At 38.5% G+C, this 13,221-nt stretch overlaps 1 protein-coding gene across 5 annotated transcripts in view; it reads right to left on the reverse strand.

Annotated features, from left to right (window-relative positions):
- IST1 (IST1 factor associated with ESCRT-III) overlaps positions 1 to 13,221 on the reverse strand; it is a 50,510-nt gene that overhangs the window by 11,448 nt on the left and 25,841 nt on the right. For all 5 annotated transcript variants that reach the window (XM_049622541.1, XM_049622545.1, XM_049622544.1 and 2 more), the window contains 3 exons: positions 2,298 to 2,400; positions 1,707 to 1,887; positions 312 to 399 (listed from right to left, as the gene is read on the reverse strand). In XM_049622541.1, coding sequence (XP_049478498.1) covers positions 312 to 399; positions 1,707 to 1,887; positions 2,298 to 2,400 — 372 coding nt within the window. The remainder of the gene's footprint in view (positions 1 to 311; positions 400 to 1,706; positions 1,888 to 2,297; positions 2,401 to 13,221) is intronic.

Below are 13,221 nucleotides of genomic sequence, written 5' to 3' on the forward strand. Positions count from 1 at the left end.
AACTGGTTTACAGTTGTGTAAGAACTTTCCTATTTGAATATACTTAAATAACATTACAATAAAAATAAGACAAAACTGAAGGTACACAACACTTTTCTCTTTAAAAAAATTATTCATGTTTGCAAAAGACTGTTCTGTTGCATTATATAAGGGCTGAAAAGGAGGTAGAGACAAATTTACAAATTTACAAAGCCTGTTTCAAAGGCAACATAAGTGTACAAAATATCTTGTCAAATAAGCAGAAATGATTTATGTTAACCAACCTAACAATTTAACAAACTACAGACATCAATGAAACTGGTTGTACTCACTATTTTCAACTCAGCCACTTCTGACTGGAGTCGAGGAGCAGCCCATATCAGTGTAGACACAGATTCAGCCAGACCAGAATCTAGTTCCCTAATTAAGGAAGAAAAATTAATAAAATTTAACATTCTTTAAAACAAACCAACAAACCTTAGCATCCAGACCAGAATCTAGTTCCCTAATTAAGGAAGAAAAATTAATAAAATTTAACATTCTTTAAAACAAACCAACAAACCTTAGCATTTGTATCATATAGTTGATAGCCCTGGAAAGCTCTTTCACAAATCTCACTGGATTCTCATAAAATACTCTAGGCTTCCTATTTTACTTGTGGGGAAACTCAAACTAACTGACAAGCCCAAGGTCACAAAATCCGGAAATGGTTGAGCCAAGACTCAAACTTAGGCCTTTTGATTTCAGATTCCTTCCTTTCTTTTCAACAATTGTCTATATCAAGATCAGGCCTTCCAGCAAAACCATTAGGAAAAAGGTCCTTGGGTATGTGAAGTAGTCCCCTAGTGCTGGTTGCCCACATGTAGTAAGAAATCACTATTAATGCTTTCACAGATTCCCTTTCTCAAAGAGGTGATTTGATTTAGGTCTTCAAAATGCATTATTTCATTACACTTACACAAAATGAATTAAGTTCTAGATGCCTCTGGAACAACACTGTGCCTATAGTTAACAATACTGTACTGTGCACTTAAAAATATGAATAGGGTATGGGGCACCTGGGTGCCTCAGTCAGTTAAGCGTCCGACTTCAGCTCAGGTCATGATATCACAGTTTGTGGGTTCAAATCCCCTCTGGGCTCTGTGCTGACAGCTTGGAGCCTGGAGCCTGGAGCCTGCTTCGGATTCTATGTCTCCCTCTCATTGCCCCTCTCCATCTTATGCGCACGAGCTCTCTCTCAAAAATAAACAAACATTAAAAAATTAAAAAACAGGGGTGCCTGGGTGGCTCAGCCAGTTAAGCGTCCGACTCTTGACCTCACAGTTCGTGAGTCTGAGCCCCCGTATCAGGCTCTGTCCGGATAATGCAGAGTCTACTTGGATTCTCTCCCTCCTTCTCTCTGCCCCTCCCCTGCTCTCTCTCTCTCAAAATAAATAAATTAAATTAAAAAAATTAAAAACCAAAATACTAACTTAAAAATAAATAAATTAAAAAATGTTAAGAGGGTAGAGATCTGATGTCATGTATTCTTACCAATAAAGGGAGAGGAGAGGAGGGACACAAGGACTTCTAGAGGAAACAAATTTTATTACCTTGATTGTGGTGCTGGTATACGGGTGTATGCATATGTCCAAACTCATCAAACTGCATGCATAAAATATGTACAGCTTTTTCTATAAACCATACCTAAATGTAGATTTTTTTTAAAAAAATACAAAATATCTTACTTCATAGACTGGATGAGGCCAAACCGAGCCAACAGCAGGTCACAATAGAGCTCCAGGATCTCCATGGCCTCCACAAGGTAGTCTTCTCGGATGATGTGCTCCACACGGATCCGAGCTCGTTCATCTTTCCCAGCAGCCAGATAGTCAGCAATCTCTTTCCTTGCTTTCTGGGCCAATTCCGCTAAGTCACAAATCGCATCCAGTCACATAGTGGCAGTACACTGAGCCGCCTGCCCTGCAGGAGACTTCCACTCCGACAGAGAGAAGTGCGTGTTTCTTCTACATCCTAGCTCACTGTTAGCAAATCTAGTCCCAACTCATCTAGTCTCTAGAACTTCCTCCACTATCTAGGTGAGACTATTGTTTGTGTAGCCAAAAATTTCCACCTCAGGAGTCATGTTATCCATTCCCTACAACAAAGTGATTTAGTCTAACTTGTCACAAAGGGCAGCAGTAATATATCTAAAGCTTCAAAGATATGGGATCCCTAAGACTTCACAGTAGTAGCCTAACAGAGCCAAATTATTAGGGTGCTAGAACCTGGTGATGTATTCTGGGAAATAAAATACAATGAAATCATGCATTACTCACTTTTTTTTTTTTCCAATAGTTTAAGACGGTTTATGACTAATCTCAAATTGACTCGTAAACGCTCAGCTTTAAATCCAGAGCCCAGCATGCTGTGTTGTTCCTCCTGGAAAAAGATAAGAAACACAGTTACTACCTTCAAGTTGAAATTAGTGTAGAAACTAACATCAATTAGAAGGTAGATCAACTGACACTATAAACCAGAATGGTTTTCCACAGGCAAAATGACATAATGTGATTCACATTTCTTAAAGATCTCTTTGGCTTATGTGAAGAATTGACTGAGGGAGAAAAAGAATAGAAGCAAGGGACTAAGGAGAAGACTATTACTACAGTCCAGACAAGAGATGGAAATAGTTTAGAATCGGGTAGGTACCAGTGGTAACGGTAGAGTGACTGGATTTGATATCTTGAAGGCACAGCTCAAAGATGCTGGCGATGGTTAAAACGAGTATTATATATTGGTGTAGGAGCAGGTTGATTAAAAAACTAAGCAGGAAGGCCTCCTACCTCTCCCAAAAATCTCATCAGGGTAGTGATGAGAAAAGATTATCAAATTTAGAACCAAATTCAAAAATATTCTTTCCTTGGGGCACTCGGGTGGCTCAATTAGTTAAGTGTCCAACTTTGGCTCAGGTCATGATCTCATGGTTCATGAGTTCGAGCCCCACATCACTTCTGTGCTGACAGCTCAGAGCCTGGAGCCTGCTTGGGATTCTGTGTCTCCCTCATTCTCTGCCCCTCCCCTGCTCGTATTCTCTCTCAAAAATAAATAATAAACATTAAAAAAAATTTTTTTTTTTAATTTCTTCCCCTCAATTCCTCATATCCTCCTGACTCAGCCTTTGGGGAAAAAACTAGTGTACAGAAATATTAATATTTTACTCATGTACAAATAAATATACAAAGGGGTGAAAAGTCCAAGAAAAAAAAACTTTAAAATTCAACAGAAGGCTATTTACCAAGACTTTCACTGAACAGAAGAGTTACAGTCAGTAAAACCACTCCCCTCCACCCACAAGGGGGTATATCATTGTGCATTCCATATTAAGCACAAATCCTATGTTTCTCAATTAATTCTGGACTTGAACTTCAAAACAGGTAACATCCAAACAAAAGCTAGGTCTAACAAAGTAACCAATAAACAGACAAACCAAAGAAGATATCCAACGTAAAGAAAAACACTAGGGATATTTGTCTGCTTGTGCAAAAACCACTAATAAAAAACATCAGCTATGTTTTCCTTTTGTAAAATTACCTCCAGAAGCCTTTATACATTTAATAATTAACCTAAGTCCCAGTTTATAATGGGGTCTCTATGTCATGAAATACCTTGGATCCATTATACTGAGTATTTATTCAAATACTTACTGAATATCTCTACATCAGACAATAGCCCTACGATCCTTGCCCTTAAAGGAACTTATATTCTATTGGAAAAAACAGCTAAAAGAATCTGGCAACTATGAAACTGGTTAGAACTATGATTTTACAGTGGTTCTCAACTGGAAGTGATTTTGCCCCCTATAAGGATATCTGGCAATGACTGGAGACATTCTAAGTTGTCACCATTGGAGGGGATGCTACTGGCATCTGGTGGGTAAGATCCAGGAATGCTGCTAAAAATTCTATAATGAACAGGACAGCCCCCCACAACAAAAAAATTATCCAGCCCAAGGGGCACCTGGGTGCCTGAGTCAGATGAGCATCCAACTTGATTTCAGTTCAGGTCACCATCTCACATTTCTTGGGCTCAAGCTGACAGCACAGAGCCTGCTTGGGATTCTCTCTCTGCCTCTCCCCAACTCATGCAAACACTCTCATGCTCTCTCTCAAAATAAATAAACATTAAAAAAAGAAACAGATTCATGCAGACTTTTATACAAAAATATTTATCAACACATTTTAGGATCAAAAAACTAGACTAATGAACTATATGAAGAAAGAATATTGCTTATTAAACAAACTATAGTATATTTATGCTGGATTTTTACATAGCCACTAAAATTTTTTTGAAACATATTTACTGAAGTAAAAATATATCAACAATATTAGTTAAAAAGGCAGGACTATATATATGAAGTACGACCTTAAATTCTGAGTTTTTAAATTTTTATTTATTTATTTTTGAGAGAGAGAGAGAGAGAGAGAGAGAGACAGCACGAGTAGGCAAAGTGCAGAGACAGGGAGACACAGAATCCGAAGCAGGCTCCAGGATCTGAGCCATCAGCACAGAACCTGACGCAGGGCTCAAACTCACGGACCGTGATATCATGACCTGAGCCGAAGCCAGACACTTAACCGACTTAGCCACTCAGGCGCCCCTAATTCTGAATTTTCTGAATTTTAAAAGAGCACACATATATACATACATATAGACAAAGGCTGAACTAAAAAGAAAAAGATGTAATTATTATTATATGTAAACTCTTTTCAAACCCAATGAGTTTAGACTAACAACAGAGCTAATATTAAAAAACAGGGGCACCTGGGTGGCTCAGGTGGTTAAGTGTCCAATTCTAGATTTCGGCTCAGGTCATGGTCTCATAGTTCAGTAGTTTGAGCCCCCCCATTAGGTTCTGTGCTGGCAGTGTGCAGTCTGCTTGGGATTCTGTCTCTCCTCTTTGCCCTTCCCCAGCTTGCTCTAAGTAAATACACTTAAAAAAAAAAAAAAAACAAAAACAAAAAACCACCTCAGGAGCATATAATTTAGAATTTCTATCAAAGACAAATAATATAAATTCATTTGCCTCCTTAGGAAAAAAAATACTGGGGAGCCAGGGTGGCTCAGTCAGTTGACCATCCAACTCTTGATTTCAGCTCAGGTCATGATCTCACGGTTCCTAAGTTTGAGCCCTATGTTGGGCTCTGTGGTGTCAGTGTGGAGATCATGTAAGATTCTCTCTCTGCCCCTCCCCTGCTTGTGCTCTCTCTCAAAATAAATAAATAAATAAACATTTTTTTAAAAAGGGAAAAACAAAACATTAACTCATCAGAAAACATTAACAATCAAGATCACCTTATCGTAAGTGGAAAATATGTAGAATCTGGAAAACCACAAACTCACAGATACAGAGAACAGACCAGTGGTTGCCACAGGTGGTGTGTGTGTGTGTGTGTGTGTGTGTGTGTGTGTGTGTAAAAACTACAAGAAAAAATAAGTATGGTGCAATACTGAGCAACAAGCTTACAACTATCTAGTAATTTATGACCATCTCCTTAAACATTAAAGAGAGAGAGCATGCATACCATGTGTGAGCCTGTGACAAAGAGCTAATGCAAGAAAAGGAGGAGAAATCTCTTCACTGGGTGCCAGCTCCTGGCTTTCACATCCATCAGCCTGTCTAACCACTACTCCAGAAACGAAGTCAACAGATGTATAAGGGCAAGATTTGGGTTCAAAGCCCAAATGCGGCATTACCCACAAAACAATAATATTACAAGTGTGATTAAAAATGTATACATGGTCTTGATATCCCTCTTAACTCAGATGCTGTTCCATCAAGGGCCAGTGCAAGGGGAGAGCTATGCAGGAGGACCTTCATTCTGCCATGGAGCTCTGGGAAGTTTCCAAGAAGAGGAAGGATGAGCACTAAGCTTGAAGTGCAAGCAGGGCTCTACAGAGAGGCAATGCAGCAAAGGTAACAGAGGCTTGATTCTCAATACTCACTTCTGTTTTTAACAGCCTTTGTGCGTGCCATTTAACAACTCTGAGCGGCATTTCCCTTACCTTTAAAATGAAGACAACAGCAGATATCACTAAACAAACAAACACAAGAACAAACCATCAAATCCTATCAGGCACTCTCCTATGCACAAAGCATCAGCCATATGCCTCAGCAGAAAGCAAAACAGGCAAGAAAGTTTGTGGTGGACAAAAGAGGAAAACTAGCAGCAGGTCTAATAGGATATTAAACCACAACCAGAAATATAAAGACCAAGTGTCCAGAGAGACAAGTGCCTAAACTCCAAAGAAGGAACATTTTAAAGTGCATGAGAGATGCACAAATGAGGTTCTGGAAAGGGAATGCCTGGAAGAGAACAATGTTAGCAGGAAGGGAGGGGAGAAGAATGATAAGAGCAAAAGGGCAAAAGGGAGAGATTTAGAGTTCTGTCAGGAACAAGAAAATTTTTTTAAAGTCAAAGCAAAAACAATGTATCTTCCCATCTCAATGAAAGTAAAAATTAATGAGGATGTGAACAGAAAAAGAGTACAGCTGATTAATACACTAATACATTAATACATATTAGGAAAGTAAAGTTTACCCCCTTAATTAGAATAGGTATCTAAAGTGAGCTAGACAATGAAAGACACAGGTTAACAGAGAAGGTAGATTAACAAAGAAGTGACTTTAGCAACATGAAATGTTGGCAGTTGTAAAGACATCTTTATTTCACATATTTGCCTAAGATGGGCAGCATCCACAAATGGCTAGTTTAGGACCATGCTAAAAGAGCATAATAGCCTGGAACAGAAAAGATCCTAAGGGACTGTGAAGGAAAGTGCTGCAATTCTCTGAAAGAGACACTTAACAAATGTTTTATGCTGCAAATTAGAAACCCAACTCTGTGAAGGAAGCTGAAAATACTGAAATGTGGCAAAGTTGTTTTTATTTCAATCCTAATCTTTTAGCTGGGAATGTTTGGGGAAAAGAAACTCCAAAAGCCTACTGTAAACATCTGTGGAAGATGGATAAAAATAAACCCAAATTACTAATCTTATCATTCAGTAGTAACATTTATTCAAAACTTAAAAAGTAAGTAAAATCACAGGGCCTGTTCAGGGACTCTAACAATCAGGGTTCCAGCTGAAAACAGATAGCATCCACATCCTGGGTAATCTGAGAAGAATTTAATAGATTATTTACAAAGGTGTGGGGAAGGCTCCAAGAAACCAACAAAGGATAGTGTATTGCCCACTAACACATCCAGGCCTGAAGGGCAAGATGAGGAACTGAAACCTGGTGAGGGTAGCTATATGAAAAGGGTCTCCAAGACAGAAATCAAGGTCATTGGTAGAGGCATGCAGACAATTTGCAGCAATCTGGCAGGAAAGGAGAAGGGAAATAAATACCTAGTCCCCATTCCTCCCGCCCTCTGGTCTCCTGGTACTTCCATCTACCTACCCCCAGTTGGAAGGCAGAAAGAAAAGGGGCCTACAGACAGTGCCCAAGAGTGAGCCTCAAGAACACAATATCAAAAGGAAAGAATGCTATGTGGCTCTGGAAAAGAAAACAGAAGCTATCTAGCACAAAGACTATACCACACAGGACTAAACAAGCAGGAACCTAGATCTACCAAAGCAACCCCAGATTTACACTGTAGTAAGATTTCAGCTAACCAGACTAGAAAACTGAAGTTAAATGAATTATCTAAAAAAAGAAAACTGAGTCCTTTATGTCCTTTCCACACTAAATACAGTATGACGAACATAATTTAAGTCTCTTATCTCTAAAGTCCCTTCAACTCTAAGATTCTGCAGGATACTAGATATCCAATTACAGTGAATTTATGGAACAGGCAAAAAGCCATAGACAACGGAGATTAATCCTCAAGACATCTCTTAAAAATCTTATTTTAAGGGGCACCTGGGTGGCTTAGTTGGTTGAGCGTCTGACTTCGGCTCAGGTCATGATCACGCAGTCTGTGAGTTAGAGCCCCACGTCAGGTTCTGTGCTGACAGCTCAGAGCCTGGAGCCTGCTTCAGATTCTGTCTCCCTCTCTCTATGCCCCTACCCCACTCATGCTCTGTCTCTCTGTCAAAAATAAATAAAAGTTAAAAAAAAAAAACTTATTTAAAAAAATAACATAACATTGAAGGGGAACCTGGGTGGCACAGTTGGTTAAGCATCCCACTTTGGCTCAGGTCACAATCTCACGGGTTGTGAGTTCAAGCCCCACATCAGGCTCCGCACTAACCGTGAAGAGCCTGCTTGGGATTCTCCATCTCCCTCCATCTGCCCCTCCCTGCTCACTCTCTCTCTCTAATAAATAAATAAACTTAAAAAGTTATTTAAAAAATAACATAACATTGTTTTCCTGGAAAAAGAAACTCAGCAACTCATTTTACACAGTCTTTCATGCACCTAGTATTTATTAACCATTTTACTATATACCAGCAATGTGCAAGTTCTATATGTAAAAAGATAAAAATTATCAGTCTTCTTGCTATCACACACACAAAAAATTTCAGATCCATGAAACACTAAAACATCGTGAATATAAAGAACGTATATCTTAAAGTTATTAACATATAAACAAGTCACCAATAAAAAAATAACCTGACTAAAAAATGAGCAATGGACTTTGAAGAGACATTTCTCCAAAAGTAATATGCAAATGGCCAACAGGCATATGAAAAATGTTCAATTTCACTAATCATTAGAGAGATGCAATCAAACCCACTAGGAGATAACACTTCACACCCATCAGAATGGCTACTATTAAACAAAAAAAAAAGGTGTTGGCAAGGATGTGGAAAAACTGGAGCCCTTGTGTACCGTTGTTGGTCAGACTGTGAAGAGGGGTACCACTATGGAAAACAGTATGGTAGTTCTTAAAAAATTGAAAATAGAACTACCATGTGATCCAGCAATCCCACTTCTGGGTACATATCCAACAGAAGTGAAAAAAGAATCTCAAAGAGATATACACACACCCATATTCATAGCAGCATTATTCACTACAGCCACGAGGTGAATGTAACCCCTATGTACACTGACAGATGGATAAACAAAAAGTACTATTTATGTTTATTTATGTGTTTTGACACACATACAATAGGATATTATTAGTACAATCTGCGTCCATGTTGTAGCAGGATTTCCTCCCTTTATAAAGGGATGAATGATATTCTATTATTCTAATATTCTAAAATACAAGTCTACTAGTATTTAATAAAATGTATGCCTTAATGTGTAAGATAAATGTACATATATACCTTAGGACCTGGCAATCCATTCCTGAACGTATACCCTAAAAGGAACGTGTACAGAGGGCCATGAAAACATATGTATAAGGATTCTGTGGTAGTAAGGTGGTAGAGGAAAACAAAGTGTCCATTATAAGAGGACAAATAAAATGTGACAGAAGCATAGGACAGACTGCTCATGCAGCAGTCAGATTAATGAACTAGCTATACTCAGAGCAACCTGTGTAGTCCTTTAAAAAACAAGCAAAAAGCAAACAACAGGGTTCCAGGTTCAGTGCCTCTCCCGCCGAATAAAGCTATATGACCTGAACAGAATGTATGGAGCAGCTATTTGAAGACTCTGAAAAAACTGTGATAGTAGCTAGATGGAAAAGACCAGAATCTGAAGAGCCATAAAATGGCAGTGAGTTTATCACTTTTCTTCCCTCTGATATATTTCCTGGCCTAGAAGCAAGGCAGCCTGAAAACCAAAACTGAGGATCAGCACGGAAAGGAAAAAACCTTAAGAGAAGCTCTCTAATCCTGGTTTGAGGAACTGGAAAGGGGTCCTCTGGTGGGGACAGAAAGTGGGTCAACTACATCAAACCAGGAATACCAACTCACCTGGGAAAAGACAGTTATCACACATCAATGCTGAGATTACACAGATGTTGGAACTGTGAATTAAATGACAAAGACTTTATGCGGTGTCTGGGTGGCTCAGGTCATGATCTCGGGAATTTGAGCCCTGCATAAGGCTCTGTGCTGACAGCTCAGCGCATGACACCTGCTTTGGATTCTGTCTCCCTCTCTCTCTTCCCCTCCCCTGCTCCAGCTCATCTCTCTCTCTCCCTCACAAAAAAAATAAACACTGAAAAAAAAATTACAAATAAAAAAAAAAAAATGAGGGAGACTTTATAAAGCAACTGCTATAAAAAATGCTGCAACAGGGGTACGTGGGTGGCTCAGTTGGTTGAGTGTCCAACTTTGGCTCAGGTCATGATCTCAGGTCATGAGTTCGAGCCCCGAATCGGGCTCTGCGCTGACAGCTTGCAGGCTGGAGCCTGCTTCGTATTCTGTGTCTCTTTCTCTCTCTCTGCTCCTCCCCTGCTTGTGCTCTGTCTCTCTTAAAAATAAACATTAAAAAAACATTTTTAAAAAATGCTGCAAAAAGGTGAATACTCTTGAAATAAATGGATATAAAGTCTCAGAAAAGAAATAAAAGATACAAAGAGGAAACAGAAACTTTAGAACTGAAAAAGACAGTAACCAAGGTAAGAAACTCACTGGTGGGCTCAGTAGCAGAATAGAAATGACAGAGGACAGAGCCAGGGCACTTGGAAGATAGATCAATCAATACAGAGTAGCCAATCTGAAAAAGAGATTTAATTTTTTTTTTTTAAAAAGTGAACAAAGTATCAGAGACCTGTAGCACAACAGCAAAAGCCCTCAGAGTCCCAGAAAGATGGAAAAAAATAGTGTGGTACCCAAAAATTGTAAAAAACTATAGGCTGAAAACTGCAAATTTAGCAAAAAGCTTAAATCTACAGATTGAAAAAGCTTAGGAAATTCAAATCAGAATAAACCCAAAGAAATGTATGCCCAGACTCATAATCAAACTGCTGAAAGCTAAAGACAAATTTGTAAAATACTGAAAGCAGCCAGAGAAAAATGCATTGCCTATTCTATTCAATGACCATGAATTTCACTTCAGAAACCATGGAAGCCAAAAAGTGGAATAGTATTTCTAAACTGCTGAAAGGACTGTTTGCCAGGAATTGTATATCCACTGAAAATATTCTTCAGAAATAAAGGTGAAATAAAGTCATTTTCAGATGAAGGAAAACTAATAAAAGAATTTGTCACCAAACCTGCTCTAAAGAAGTTTTCCAGGCAGAAGGAAGTGATATCAAAAGGAAACTTGGAAGATTAAAATAAAGGAAGAAATGGCAAATATCTGGGAAATCTAACAGATGACTCTTGAGTCTCTTAAAATTTATTTTACAGTTAAAAGCAAAACTAGTAACATTGTCTAATGCGGTTTTTGAAGTATACAGATGTAATGCATAAGTACAACATAATGAACTAAAAGCTAAAACATGATGTTTCTGTATTCCACAATAAATAAATGGCAAAATACTGACTACAAGTAGACTGTGAAAGTACATCTATTATAATCCCTAGAGTGACCTATAAACCATTCCATACAAAAAAATACCAAAAAACTTGTGACTTTAAACTAGAATACTAAAGTGTTCAAATAACCCCAAAGGCAGGAAAGAAGAAACAGAAAGAAAAACAGAGGAATAGAAAACATAATAAAATGGACCTAAATTCAATGGACCTAATTACGTAGAAATGGTCTAAAACAACAATTTAAAGACAGAGATTGTCCGAATCATCCAAAAAATGGTCCATCTATATACTATCAACAAGAAACTCACTTTGATATAATGAACATATTAAAAGTAAAAGGATGAGGGGCACCTGGGTGGCTCAGTCAGTTAAGCGTCTGACTTCAGCTCAGGTCATGATCTCGCAGTTCATGAGTTCAAGCCCCGCATCAGGCTGTCTGCTCTCATCACAGAGCCCACTTCAGATCCTCTGACTCCCTCTCTCTCTGCCCCCTCCCATATTCACACTTACCTGTCTCTCAAAAATAAACATTTAAAAAATAAAAAGCAAAAGTAAAAGGATGAAAAGGGGTGTATCATGCAAACATAGAAAAAAAAAAGTTGGAAGTTTCTATCTTTTGACACCCCTCCACCTATTTTAGTACAAACTTCCAGTTGTAAAATAAAGTCATGAGGAAGTAAATGTAGGGATTAGTTAATAATACTACACTGCATATTTGAAAGTTGCTGAGAATAGATCTTAAAATTTGTTATGAGACGCCTGGGTGGCTCAGTTAGTTAAGCATCTGACTCGATTTTGGCTCAGGTCATGATCTCAGGGTTTGTGAGTTTGAGCCCTGACTGGGCTCTGTGCTGATGGTGCAGAACCTACTTGGGATTCATATTCATATTCATATTCATTCTCTCTCTCTCTCTCTCTCTCTCTCTCTCTCTCTCTCTCTCCCCCTCCCTCTCTCTCTCTCAAAATAAATAAATTAAAAAATAAACTAAAGAAAAAAAAAGGGGGGGAACAGGGCACCTGGGTGGCTCAGTAGGTTACGTGTCTGACTCTTTATTTCAGCTCAGGTCATGATCACACAGTTCTTGAGTTCAAGTCCCAACAATTGCACAGTCAGTGCAGAGCCTGCTTGGGATTCTCTCTCTCTTTGCCCCTTCCCACTTGTGCTCTTACTCTAAGTAAACAAAAAAAACTTAAAAAAAAAAAAAAGTTAAAAAAGAAAAAAAATAAAGGGGCACCTGGGTGGCTCAGTTGGTGAAGTGTCTAACTTCAGCTCAGATCTTGGCTCAGGTTCATGGGATTCTCTCCCTCTCTGTGCTCCTCCCCTGCTTGCCTCCCTCCTCCCCACTCCCCTCCACCAATAATAAATTAAAAAGAAAAAAGTTAAAGTTAGTTGTAGAGACTATATTAATTTTAGACCAAGTAGTTTTCAGAACAAGGAAAACGAAGAACAGAAAAGGAACATTAAATAATGATAAAAAAGTGAATTTACCAAGGAAATACAACAGTCCTAATAATAAATGCACCTAAAAGTAATGCTTTAAAATACATGAAACAAAAACTGACAGGAAAGGAGAAATAAATCCCTAATTACAGATGGAGACTTCCACATGCCTTCCTCAGTAACTGATCAAACTGGTGGAATATCAGCAAGGAAATACAAAAACTGTATCTCATTGATAATTACTAAACACTCCAGCCAACCCAGTAATCATGTACATGGAAAACACTTGAATGTAGACCATATCCTAGGCTAAAAAAAAAAACCTTAACAGAACACAACAGAAGTCACACAGAGTATGATCTTAAACCATATGGTGAGAGACTAAGAGAAAAATTACCAGGTGTACTCACAACTGCAAAGAAAAGACCTCCCCCCCCCCC

The sequence above is a fragment of the Panthera uncia genome (genome assembly GCF_023721935.1).
Source record: "Panthera uncia isolate 11264 chromosome E2 unlocalized genomic scaffold, Puncia_PCG_1.0 HiC_scaffold_20, whole genome shotgun sequence".
Classification (NCBI taxonomy): Eukaryota; Metazoa; Chordata; class Mammalia; order Carnivora; family Felidae; genus Panthera; species Panthera uncia.